The following is a 13,511-nucleotide window of genomic DNA, read 5'->3' as shown; positions in this document are numbered from 1 at the left end:
TGAAACAGGAGAGGATCTTCCCCATGTATTACCACAAAATATCACCGCACAGTGTGATGCAGTTATAAGATTCCCCCTGAGCTGTGACTAATGGGACCTGCCCAATCCATGAAGAATGAACCAAAAGTAACCGACAGGGGTGTCCACATACTTTTGGCCACATAGTAGACAATAGAGATAGCTAAAGGGGGGCTGGGGGGCTGCAATATTGCTGAATGTGTTACACATTAAATGTTGGTCGCTTACAATAAATGTAAATCATTTTTGCGATCACTTTTGCGATCAAGACCTCACGTGAGATTAAAGCAGGAGTGAGAGTTACTGAGAGAGAGAGAAAGAGAGAGAGAGAGAGAGAGAGGAGCAGGTTGTATAGTCTTACTGCAGGAGTATCAGGGGTAATAAACTGGAGGGTGGACGTGCCCCCTCTCCTCTCCTCTCCTCTCCTCTCCTCTCTCGCCTCCTCCGCAGTGCACTTGCAGCTGAGCAGCAGTCCGGACAGGACGGTCTCCTCCTCCTCTTCTTGTTCTTCTTCTTCTTTTTCTTCCTCTTCTTCTCTCAGTGTGTATAGCGGTCGGCGGTATCGAGGGGGGTGCAACAACAGCAGTCGCATCTGACTCCAGCTCAGAGGTCCCGGACAGACGCGTGATGGTGCGGACTCATTGATAAAAAAAAAAGAAAAAGAAAAAAAAAATCTGTGCTGCTGGGATTAAAATGAGCTCTCCCGCTGAGCGGCTCTCCTCCTCCTCCACATAGCGCTGCCTTCTCTGCACAAGATCTGTTTTGTGTGACTCCAGCAGGCGACGCAGGATGACTACTACCTTATCGCTCGTGATTTTGTGCGCTTTGGTGAGTAGTGTTGTTGTAATATTCCTTTAATACTGCAAAATACAGTATAGGGACCGATAGGGAGTTTTTAGTGACCTTATGCACTTTGTGATATCATTTTAAAGATTTTCTCTCACTGTAGTGTTTCTGTATTGCTCCTATAATATTCCTATAGGGCTTTAGCTTGTGTCAGACATTTTATTTATATAATAATCCTGCAGGGACTTTTGTAGTGAGTTTTTCTGGATCTCAGAGTTTCTTGTGTGTAATATTTCTATGATATCATATAGATGGTTAAATGTGTATTGTTGCTGTGGTGTTTCCCTCTAAAATGCCCCATTAAAGGATCAATGTGCTGTTTTTTCCTGCTATATAAGCAGGTGTTGCAAGCTGCTAAACACCACCTGTTTTGCATGCAATATAATGCTTGGGTTATGCTATATTCCCTCCAGCTTCGCACACACACATGCCCCCACATGCACACAGACACACTCACACACACCTCCCTCTTGGTTTTCATCCAGGGAGGAAAAGTTAGACAGTGCTGCTAGGATTACTTTGTGGAAAATTGAGATTTCTTCCTCACATTGGGCAGCATCCAGACATCCAGGAGCAGTCTGCTGACAGGCGCCTTGGCCCAGACTTTAATAGTATTAATGGCTGCAAGTAATTTATTTCTACTTTTTAGTTCAGAGTTGGGATATTTAGGTCCTACAATACGAAGAGATAAAGATGCAGCAGCTTATGGAAAAGTAAATGGATTCATTAAATTCTTATCCAACATGAGCTGGAAATTGTTTGACGTAAAACACGAGGCTCTTCTGAGGATGTGAAAAAGTTGATTACGGAAGACGGTGGTGATAAAGCGCAGAGCTGAGGGCACATCCTCCAGAGCGTTCTGGTATGTTCACAGCAGCTGGTCTAATTGGGCTGTGCAGCTCAGTCATCATGAGAACAGCCCTGTATGTGAGGGGACACTCTGTTATGACAGCTGGTTTAAAGGGTGGCGACGGTCGGCTGCACTTTGTAGAATTAAATTTAGAAATAAACTCTCAAATTGGCCATGAAATTGGGAAGAGTACAAACCAAGCATATCACAGCTGGGTCACCGTACATTTTTGTGCGCAGTTCCTGCTGCTGGTGAACAAATTTCCCACTGAATTTGCCATTAATCTGCGCTAGAGCTGAGTGATATTCCAGGGAGGCATCAAGGGAAAAGGGAGTTGGCCCGCCAGTCGGGGGACATGAATCTCTCCCTAAGAGGGAACTCTTTCAGGTTTCAGGTTTTGGGCTGCATCCAGTCACATTTTTCGCAGGCAAAAATGTGACTGTCACACTGAAAATATACTCAAGTACAACCTGAGGTTCGTGCAGCAATGTTGCGATAACAGGTTGTAAAGTCAGGAGAAATGACGAGGAGGAGAAATGCACCTCAAGAGCAAAAAGTGGAATGACAGAAAGGGGGAAATATTGAGCAAGAGGAACGAGAGTGAGAGAGTGAGAGAGTGAGAGAGAGCGAGCTGATGGCTGCTCAGTACATCTGTTTCTGAATGAAAGCAGGGACGACAGAGAGAGGGGAGGGAGGGGAGGGACGAATGAGAAGAGAGAGAGAGAGAGAGAGAGAGACAGTGACAGAAAAGATTGAACTGATGTCTCAGCAAATGTGAATTAAGTGGAAATGAGCTTTTGCTCGTTACATAATAAAATCCACAGGATATGAAAGTGATTCAGTGTAACGATTTTCTTTGTTCTAAAACGTCTGGATATGAATTCCTTTTTTTAAACATTGTGGGATACACACCGGTGAAACAAGCCTCAGTTCTTTTGCCAGTAAAGCTGCGTGGCATTTATATCAGAGAGGACAGTAACAAAACACAACAAGAGAGGGAGAGAGGGAGAGAGAGGAAGTGATAACTGTAGTAGATTAGATAGATTAGACTGCATGAGGGAGGAGAGCATGTGTCAGGAAGAGAGATATAGCAGATGCATGTGTATTTACAGTGCGATGGCTGCCTGCCGCAGGTATTTAACGTGACATTAAAGAAATCTAATGTATCACCTCAGCTGTGAATCCAGCGAGAGTGAAGGTTTGCTTTGTGTAGAAGTACTTCTATCAATCTGCTGGGAGCTAAAATCTGTTGACACAATCACATTAGGGGGACTCATCTTCCATTTGAGCACAAAAAGGTACCCACAATGTCCTCCTGAGTGACAAGAACATGTGGCTCTATCTTTGTGAGGATCAATTTGAGATTTTAAACCTTGAGGGCATTTGTGGAAAGTGGCAGGTCCTCACTTCCTCAGGAGGAAGTTAGAGGACTAGATTTAGGTAAGTGTGGATTTCAGCATGCATGCATGGTTAAAGTTAGGGGATATTAAGTGCTGGAGAGTCCTCACAAGTGTAGAAGTACAAGCGTGTGTGTGTGTGTGCAGTGATGATCGGAAGCAGAGGTTGACGTTCACAGCTCCTCTCACCTTTAGACGGTAATTAGGACGGGCATGTGTGTAATGTTGTGCACACATGATTTTATGGTTAGTGCCTCGGCTGGAGCATGTTAGTTTACTATTAGAGCTGATGTGCCTTCAGGGGAGCTATTAAGGCAGTTTATATGACTGCCCTGTTCAAAGTGTGTCTAATATAGGTGGAGACAACATGATTTATGATGAATCCTGATGGCGGGTGTGTTTAAGAAGCAGGTTGGACACCTGGCAGTAATTTTCATCAATTTGTTTTGCTGTGTATGTTGAAGTCACAGTGGTCCTGAAACACACACACACACACACACACGAGTTTGTATGTGTGTGAAAGTTTGTGTCTACTCTTTGTGAGTGTGTGTATGTACTGCTCTAATGTACCGTACTGTACTGCCAGGTGGCGTTAGTGTTGGCGTCTAAGACGGAGCGGGCGGTGTCGGTCCTCTGCGACTCCTGGCCAGTACACCCACAGTGGAGAATGCTGCAAGGAGTGTCCACCTGGAGAGGGCGTGGTGAAGAAATGTGGTGCTACTCAGACCGTCTGCGCCCAGTGTTTGGACAGTGAGTAGAGATTTTATTACATGCATTTTATTTGTAAATGAACAAGCACTGAACTGATCGCTCCATTCAAAAGTTAAATTTAAGCCTGTCAACTAACTGTTAACTGTAGACCCTGGTCAAATCAAAGAGGAAACACTTTTAAATAAGGCACCCTTTGTACAGGATTCAGTAGGTTCCAACAAATGGCTTGATTAATGGTTAATGCATCATTGATTACTGCTTTATAGATCAGTTATTAGCCTGTAATAGAAACAACACCTGGGTTCCCAGGTTGTAGAGAATCCCCTCAGCTTACCCTCTGGAAAAGGCCTGCAAAGAGTCTGGACCACAATCCACTTATACAGACTTGATTAAATATTGTTCAAATCCTTTATTAATGACTTATTATTATTCATGACATGATGACTTATTAGAAAGAAACTATACCACATAGACAGATAGAACAGACACCAGCCAAAGTGATTCATCAACTTCCCACAGCTCAAACGTTGTTTTTATTAATGACTGACAATTAATCTCTAATATAATTATAGTAAGTGACTTTATTAACTATTAATAAAGCAATTAGAACTCAGATATTATTTAATTTAAATGTTCACAGTCAGACTCTAAAGTTCTGTTTGAAAAAAATCTCTCTCTTGGTAAATCATTTCATCAATCATCAGGTTAAAGAATAAACAGCAAGAGACAGATTAGGACAAAGTTTTAAATAACAGGAGCGTAATTTTAAAAAAAAATTCAATAAAGAAAAACATGATATTTATAAACTGTTAAAAGGTGCCTCATTAGAAAGTGTCAACAAAGCATTCTCATGCGCCATCAGGAGGCTGCATATTGAAAATTTGTGCTCCCACTCTCATTTGTGGTCATGAAAGCACTGTAAACTTAAAAACAGTCAGCCGCAACTTCTCTCCATAAACAATGTCCATAAACCTCAAACCTCAACCTCACAATTAGCATTTTTGCTAATGTGGTTCTGGCGAAATCTGCCAAAGATCAAAATATGTTTTGTATTTCACTGAACTGACCCTTTAATCGAGCAGTCAGGTGACCTTTCCCACCAAAATGCTAAAACCTGACTTTGCGGAATCTCCGCTTCCTGAGATGTGTCAAATGTAAAATGGATTAAATTCAATCTGGAAATAATCAAAATCAAATATATACACATGTAAACTGTTGCACAGCTGCAAAACAGTATGTCTTCACCGCCATTACACGCACTCACACCAGATTAATGCAACGTTTCTGCACTTACATCATCTGTATTTATACATCCACTCTCACTTTCCTTGTTTTCGATGGCAGCTCGGGACCTGAAGTCTAAACAGAAAGATCGTCAAAGCCAAAACAAACTGCTATTGTCCAATTAGGTCATTTGTATGAAGTGTCTGTTTTTTCTTTATTGAGAGTCCAGAGAAATAAGGCAGGAATTCATATGTTTGATGCTTGTAAGTGGGTCCAAATGTGTTCGCCTACAACTCTGCTCAGGCTGCGAACCATTAGCACTCACTCTACAGAGCACAGCTGGGAGAGGTGCCAGCACCGCAACAACATGGAGAAGAAGAAGAAGGAGAAGGAGAAGAGCCAAAACAAATATGTTCCTCTCAGTTCTGGGGTCTTTCTTCATCGTGTCCCTGCAGCTCTCTTTGCCCTTTAAGATGCTGGTCTGTAACTTTGTCAGAGCGCAAAGTAAACGTCAGAGTATAGGTCACGAGCGTCACCACATGGCTCAGGAGGAGCTGAAGAAGAGTGTCGAGACAAATGTGTCACACCTGCTGGTCTGGACTCTCTGCAGTTTTACCTCTTCCTACCTTTAGACTGCACGTTGTAATTGTGGCAGTTTGGAGCTTTGTGGTGACTGACACAGAGGAGAAATCCAAAATGAGCCCTTTTCAAACATGTCAGTCAGACTGCACTCTCTGCTGAACACTGATTGATTGCATTAATCCACTCTGACAACCTATGTAAACACCGGCAAATGGTGCCTGTAAACAAGGACTGTTGAGTAAAGTCTTTTAACACAAAATCCTTCTCTTGTGCAAAGCAGAACACAATCAAATCGACTGTATGTCATTATGAGGGAAATTATGAAATTCTGGAGGAATGCTTGCAAAACTGACCTGAATGCTTTTTGTCCATAACTTCTCCAATTATCCTTGAACTTGTGAACTTCTTTGCACAACAGATGCTTATCTCTGTGTTGTGTTATGGAATTAAGAATCTCAAGTCTGGCTGATTTCACCCCTTTGAAGATTTTACTTTTCGCCTCGGGGAACTCAAGAGCTGCAGCAATGGGTAGAGGGGCACGGAGCCAATTCTCTACATTTAGAGCGCGACAGTGCCACTGGGCAAAAAAAAAAGAAGGAAAAAAAAAGAAGGCACAAAGTACTGCAAGTTCATTTCACAAAAACCAACTCTGTCAAACAAAGTCAATGTTAGAAAAGGTAGAGGCGTGAAATTGACAAAAATGGGTGTCAGAGCAAAAAGAAAAGAGAAATAAAGCAGAGCACATAAAATCCAATCACACCAGCAGGAGGAGGGCGAGCAGAGTAATTAATAGTCATAATCAAACAATGCATTTGATAGACTGGAGCAGGAAATTGGTTGAGTAGAGGTGTCTGGAGTCTGCAGAGAAACAGCTTCATGAATGTCTGGACTTTATCTTTGCTTTGACGTCACAAGGAATGTGTCCTGCACGTCATACTCCTTTTCATATTCCTGCTGTAAATGGTGGCAGACGGTGCATCGACGGTGAACCGCAGCCCCATTTTCCTTACAATGTGAGCTGGCCCTTTAGGGCCGTAATTCGGATGAGTATTTTTTTCACCCCCACCTCTCCACACCAGCAAATCCCACCACCCCTTGTCGTGTCTCCTCTTTTCTCCATCCTGTACTCGCTTCTCAGCCAGAGCCCCCCATCCCTCCGCCCCTCCTCCTCCTCCCCCTCCTCCTCCTCCTCACTGTTGCTATGACTCATCGTCTGTATTAGCGGATAAAATGGTATTAGAAAGCCAGGCACCAAAGGGCACGATCTGCTCATTCATCATGCATACTGTTACATCAATGCATCTTTACTCATTTGATCCAGCTAATTAAAGCATATTGAAAAGCCTATTGTGCTTCTAACAGTGAACAACTATCTTGCTCTGCAGTACAGGAACGATATTCACCGCTGATAAAACACTCGCCAATTAAGCTCAAATACCCGGGGGGTTTCCGGTGCGAGTGCATTTTCATTGGTTTCAATATTGTTTTTGTTTCAGCAGATAAAATCTTAATGTGCCCGAAGCCCACAGCAGCACATACACTAAAATAACGCTGAAACACTGACCTCACCTGAAAAACTAAAGCTGTGAATACATTTTCTAAAGTGGCAGAAATGAATAATTGAAGAGAAAAATTCAACACATCCATTTCCTGTTTCATGGTAAATATGGGTGAATCTTTATTTACCACGACCCACCCTTAATTCCCCACTTCCTGCCAACGTAACCCCCCCTCCTCCCCCATGGCCTCCCGATACCTGGCGCGGGACGAGTGCCAGCGTCAGCAGTGCTGAAATATTTATCAGTCTCCTCCACTTTTCCCTGCTGTCATGGGAGACAAGACAACCGGACCTGTCCTCACTTAGTGAACCATTCAGAGAAACTTGCCCTGCAAACTGTCTGAAGATCTGAGAGAAAAAAGGCAGAGCCTCACGAGTCAATGTAGCGTTTAAGATGAGCCCTGCTGGCCGACTGGACCGGGGTTCACTGGGGATTTAAAAGGAGGAAGGAAAGTACAATCACAGCCTCGTCTGGTGAAAGCTGAAACACAGCATCGAGAATCGCTTCCAACTTTGGATCATGGGGGATGAAGAAAGAGGAAATGGAGATTTTCCTCTGGCAGGTTGTCTGTGGTCTTGCCAGAGGAAGTTTCTTCCTTACATGGCACTTCCTTACAACAAGACCTCCAACTTAAAGGACCACATAGGTTGTTTGTCATACTCTCAGACAGGAGTGTAACAGATATATTGTACCTTAAAATAGGAAGCAATAATAGAAATGTGGCAAAAGGCTGCTGAACAGTTGTGGCTAAAAGAAACAATGCTGACTGACCCCCAATGTCCTCCTTACATGGACTCACACTACGTCACCTGACTTCCTTTTTTACTCCTGTCATAATCACTGCAGCCGACCTATGGGCTCGTTTGTTGCAGGAGGAAAGTCTCCACCCTAGCAAGGCAAAAAACAAAAGCTTAGTGGGGCAGGATACGAGTAAATGTTGATTGTTAAATTACAGCTCGCCTCCTAATAATAGCTTCTGTAATATCCTAAAACACCTGTTTCAAATCTGGAGGGAAGCTAAGTGGATCAATGGAGCAAGAAGATAATTAAACACAGAAATGTTTAAAAAGACAAATAAAGCTGTCACGCAGATTTCCAAATGTTGATCATTTATCCACAGTCAGCAAAGGGTCAGTGGTTCAGGTGGGAAGAAACCAATGTCTCTGCTGAAACGTGGAGTGGGAGAAATGTCTATCTTCGCTAAAAGCTTACACCCAAAGTGCTGATTGTGAAGATCAACGGGCTGTTTCAAGGCCATCCAGAGCTACATTATTGATGACGCTAATGGGGCCGAAACGCATCAGTGTTTGAAGGGGGGTTTTCACAGGCTGAAGTGACACAGTTTTAAGTGCATCATTCCCCCATACACAGCCACGTCTCCCTTTACCAATGACCGGTTTTACTGCCGAACATGAAAACTCCGAACGCTGAGCTGCACTGATCGCTGCTCATTTGGGGACAATAACAAAGAGGATCATATTTTATTAAAGACGACACTCCCTACCTGATTTTCGATGGCCTTTTCCTTTCTTTCTCGTGGCCCTCAGATGAAAGCGCTGACACATAAATCAGACACATCACACCCACACACACACTTCTATCCGGTGCCTGTTGAACACTCAGTGCATATGGTCACGTTTAGATGTGTTTACACACAGAGACTCCAAAAGGGGCTCATGCATGCAAGTTAAAATTAGAAAGGAAGCCTGTGCACTGTGGGATAATTGAAATGAATGAGGAGGAGAGCTTTACTGGTTGAGCCTGACTGCAAAGAAAACATAAGACCTCGAGCTCACAAATTCAAATAACCATGTACCTCGGAGGTCTGCTGTTTGTCCGGGTCTGGGTCGTTCAGTCCACTGTCACTCTCCTTTATCACTTCTGCCTCCGGACAGTAATAAGAGCAAAGGGTGATGAAAGAAAAAGGAAAGAAGGCCAAAAAACACTGGATGTGATGGTGCGTCTACCTGAGGAGGAAACTGAACTCACTTACATTCCCTACTGCCCCGTTTCCCCTGACCCTTCCCCTTCCAGTCGTACATCAGAGCTGCCTCAACACTTTGATCACTAAATCGTGTTTTTTACACTCTGGTTGGACTCTGAGCACCAGACCACCCGCAAAGGCTGTTTCCCAATTGCGCTGCGTCAAACAAACAGTCTCGAGATTCATTTGAGCAAATCGAGCGAGCCGCTCCTGCAGAGGTTGTTGATCCGCCTACTCCCCTACCTGCCTCTATATCATTACCGCCGTCTGCTCCAGTCAGTCTGCCCCGTATAATGTGACAGCCTTCATCGTCGGCTTCTTAGCTGCGCTGCTGTTTACAAGGTGTTTAGAGCTTCAGTCTGTGCCAGTGTTTACTTGCCAGAGCCGCTTACGACGCAGAAGCGAGTGCTGGGACTTTGCTGCAGGGCTTTTCACACTGACAATATGCTGTTGCACAACACGACACCCGCTAAGCAGTTCTCATGGAAAACACACACACTCACAGAGACATATGCGTATATAGATAAGAATTGTGCAAGAGTCCCACACATTTACAGTTACAGCCAGTCCCAATGATTTATTTCACTGTAAGACAATGAGCCACAGAGGAGATTTTAACCAGTGTTTACGTGCTACATACTTCATTTTGCAAAATGAGGGATAAAACAGATGATCTGTTGTTAATTAAACAGTTTACAAAGCTGTTTTGTCATGCATTATTGTCTCATAATTATATGTTATGAATCTTTCATGCAGGATGAATAGATACTAAACTTGCAGCTGCACTTTGCCACCCCTCTAATGTTTTCTGTATGCAGCAGGGATTAAAACATCACACACTGTGCCGTTTCTGTCTGAACTGCAGCTGTTGCAAGGTGACCGTTCTCATTTTAAACACGCCACAAAAAAACAGTAAAATGGGATTTGGAGAACAGTGAAGCTGCCTCTGTAGTGAATCTGAGCTGCTGGTTTTTCCTCTCCTGTCAGCCTATCTACTCCACTCCCATCTCATTCAGCCACTAAAACGCACTTGTAGCACACACACTCACACACTCCGCCTCTCTCACTGTATGCATAAATCAGCAGGCATCCAATTATATCAGAAAATAATTCTATATGAACATGCAATATTAATGGATTACTTTGTGCCCGTAGGAATGCTCAGTGTAGGAAGAAGCTAATTTGAGGTCATCACTTCCTCAGCGATGAGGTCTACTGAGTCCTCACAATGCAAATGTTCCTGAAGAGCAAATCTGAAGTGTCTGAAGTAATTGAAAAGCAGCAGGCAATTAGTCAGCATGGCTTTTACCCCATTCTGTTCAACACAACTCAGCTGAGGTTTGCTATCACAAAAAAAAAGAAAAGAAAAAAAAATCAATACAATGCAATAGAGTTGCTCCCTAAAATGAGTGTCTTTTGGACACATGCATTGATTATTAAGGCACTAATTTATTTTACATCAGACCAGAGAGAGGACACACAGCTCAGCAGTTGTTTGAGCAAATGTCTGACACAAACCACAACCAACACAGACATTACAGCCACACCAGCACTGCCCATTAATGGTTCCTAGAGGATGAACCCTACTAACCTCAGTGATCCCCTGAGTTTATCTCTAGTGCCACCATGACGCTGACATTTGTGGTTTTTAGTGAAATATCTCAACAACTATTAGATGGATCTAAAGCATCAACATGCAGCTTTCACACTACATGATTTTAGCTCTGATTCTCTACTTGGTGACAGTTTTTTTTTTTTTTTTTTAAATTTGATCCGAGAGACTGAATGCATCACAGGCACCTAAAGGATATTTAACAAGTTAAAAATCTGGAGCTGTACAACATCGACCTGTCGTGGATTCCTCCTGACCCCCTGTTGCTAATCAATCACGTAGTGTGCAAACCAAAATGATTTCAAGATTCCTGATTACAAGAAGTTGTGCGGTGTGAACATGACAAGAATCTGACCACTTTGAAAGTCATGCAGTATGGTATAAGTCAAAGATGGGTCTTTATCATCAGAGCATCACTGTAAGCATGGATGCACCTGCACTTTCACTGTGTGTGAATGACTGAGATTAAAACAGTTTACTCAGCACAGCACAAACACATTGAGATCGATATCGTAATGAGCACAGCAGGCTTTTGACTCGCTCTCCAACAAGAGCACCTTTCTCGTCCTGGAGCACAAATCACTAAGAGCCCAGTGGATCAATGTGTCCTCCCTTCCAATGAATGTGCAGTAAACATGATTAATGTCATTAGACTCACTGTTTATCCCCCGTTTATCTCCTCATATTTCCCCTCTCTCCATCTTCTAACCTCCTTTACTCTTTGCCCCCTCTCTTATTTCCTCCTTCTTACTTTTCTGTCTCGTCTCCTTTCAACCTGTCCTCTCGTCTGCAGGTGAGACCTTCTCAGAGAACTACAGTCACACAGAGGAGTGCAGGCCATGCACACAATGTACCGGTCTGATGCGGCTGGAGACGCCCTGCACCGACTCCAACGACGCCACCTGCATCTGCAACTACAACTTCTTCTTCAACACCATGTCTGGCCGCTGCGAGCCCTGCACGGTGTGCCCTGTAGGACAGGGCGTGTACTCTCACTGCGAGCACAATCACGACACGGTGTGTGAGGAGTGCATGGATGATACCTACTCTGACCGGGAGAGCTCCCTCGAACCCTGCCTGCCCTGTGCCATCTGCGATGAGGAAACGGAAACACAGCTGGCTGAGTGCACGCCGATGCGCGACTCTGTCTGTTACAGTAAGTCTTCTCCATGCTCAGGTTACTTTCACACCTGGAGGTCAGGTAACTCAGTCCAGACCAAAGAAAAGAAAGATATTTTGTTGCTTTTTAGTTCTGGTCTGACTGATTTAGAAGAAGAAATCAAGAGTTGTAAACATTACTTTTTACCATGTTACAATGGTTACCAAGTAATACCAATATATGAGACCGGTTCCCTGACAGTATGAACAATCAGCAGATGGATAAATTAAATTACTTGGTTTTGGATTCATGCTACAATTGCAAACACAGCACTGTGGTTGCACCACAAGCAAAAAAGTTTTTAAATCTATAGTAACCCCTTCAGTGTGAGAGAGCCGTCTTTTTCAAGCTGTCTCAGTGTGGTTGTTTGGTCCACATCAGAGTGCAAATGACAGCCTTAACGACCAAAAGACAAACACACCAGAGTTTGTTAGAAACGCACCAAATATGTTAAGTGTGTAAGCTCTGTTCCCTTACTAGAGAACAAGAGTAGCTCTAGACAGCAAATCTACAAACTGGCTGTCGGTAATATCAGAGCTGTGCTGGAGGCATCATAGATGTCTCAGTTATATTTGAACCAGACACTAGGGGTGACTTTCACATGTGTGTGTGTGAAACAGGCGAGGTCAGAGGTCGACCCCGGTCAGATTTTCAAATGGCAGCAAGTTGAAAGCTTTAGCATTAAAAGGTCAAAGACTGCTGCAGTGTCAACACAGAGATAATGAATAATCAGCTCTCCCACAAAGCAGAGCAGAGCAGCAGAGGAGCAAAGTCGAGCTATTTGTATCTATGAGGAAAGGCAGCTTGTATCCAAGGAAGTTGTAAATTGTCTTGGGTCGGATGAGGCATGAAATCAACCTCATCAGGGGGTTACAGGTCTCAAATCTGGGAGGTAATGTGTTAGGGGTTATTGCTCTCCATTTCCTTGCAATAAAAAGTGCTGTCTATCCTTAAGGCACTATCAGAGAAGTGAGGACTGTAAAGTAAGGCTTGACACGCAGAACAAAACAAACCTTTCCCAGGAATGAATGCTGATTTCAGAAGAAGTTTGTGGTTCTGGTTTGTTCGTGGGAAATGCTGCTCTCCTTCCATCTTAAGTTCTTTAATGCAAACTTTGACTGAGGAGGCACTTTAGTTGTAGACTGATTAAATGCTTTTAAGTAAGCTCTTAATAGCTGGAGCATTTGCTAATGGAGAGCCTTTTATTGATCTCCTGTGTGCATTATCATTTTTGAATTAATATTTTAATGACAGCATTTATGTGAATGTTGGTATTGAGCTGCAATATTTTTTATTTGGAGGGCTGACTTGGTTGAGATTTCAGGGATTTCATAGACCCAGACAGCGGCAGGTTATTTGGATCTAAGTTAATGACCCTAAAAAAATCAGTCAACACCTTCTTGTAGTACAGTGGTTGTGCTAACACTACAAGGTGGTTCCTCTTTTAATAGACTGTAATAGCACTGACAGGCAGTGGAGAAATGGACTGAGGAAAGATAAGAGCAGGAAAGGTAGATGAGGTGGAAGAAGGGCTAATAACATAGACGATGACTTGCCACCTTTCCATCC

At 43.4% G+C, this 13,511-nt stretch overlaps 1 protein-coding gene across 1 annotated transcript in view; it reads left to right on the top strand.

The window, feature by feature from the left end:
- Positions 1–369: 369 nt before the first annotated feature.
- ngfra (nerve growth factor receptor a (TNFR superfamily, member 16)) overlaps positions 370–13,511 on the top strand; it is a 30,573-nt gene continuing 17,431 nt past the window's right edge. The window contains 4 exon segments of the mRNA XM_018672231.2: positions 370–846; positions 3,698–3,754; positions 3,756–3,861; positions 11,577–11,939. Coding sequence (XP_018527747.1) covers positions 808–846; positions 3,698–3,754; positions 3,756–3,861; positions 11,577–11,939 — 565 coding nt within the window. The 5' untranslated portion in view covers positions 370–807.

Source organism: Lates calcarifer, linkage group LG11 (assembly GCF_001640805.2).
Source record: "Lates calcarifer isolate ASB-BC8 linkage group LG11, TLL_Latcal_v3, whole genome shotgun sequence".
Lineage (NCBI taxonomy): Eukaryota > Metazoa > Chordata > Actinopteri > Centropomidae > Lates > Lates calcarifer.
The sequence above is the reverse complement of the archived record's forward strand: the minus strand, read 5'-3'. Positions and strand labels throughout refer to the sequence as shown.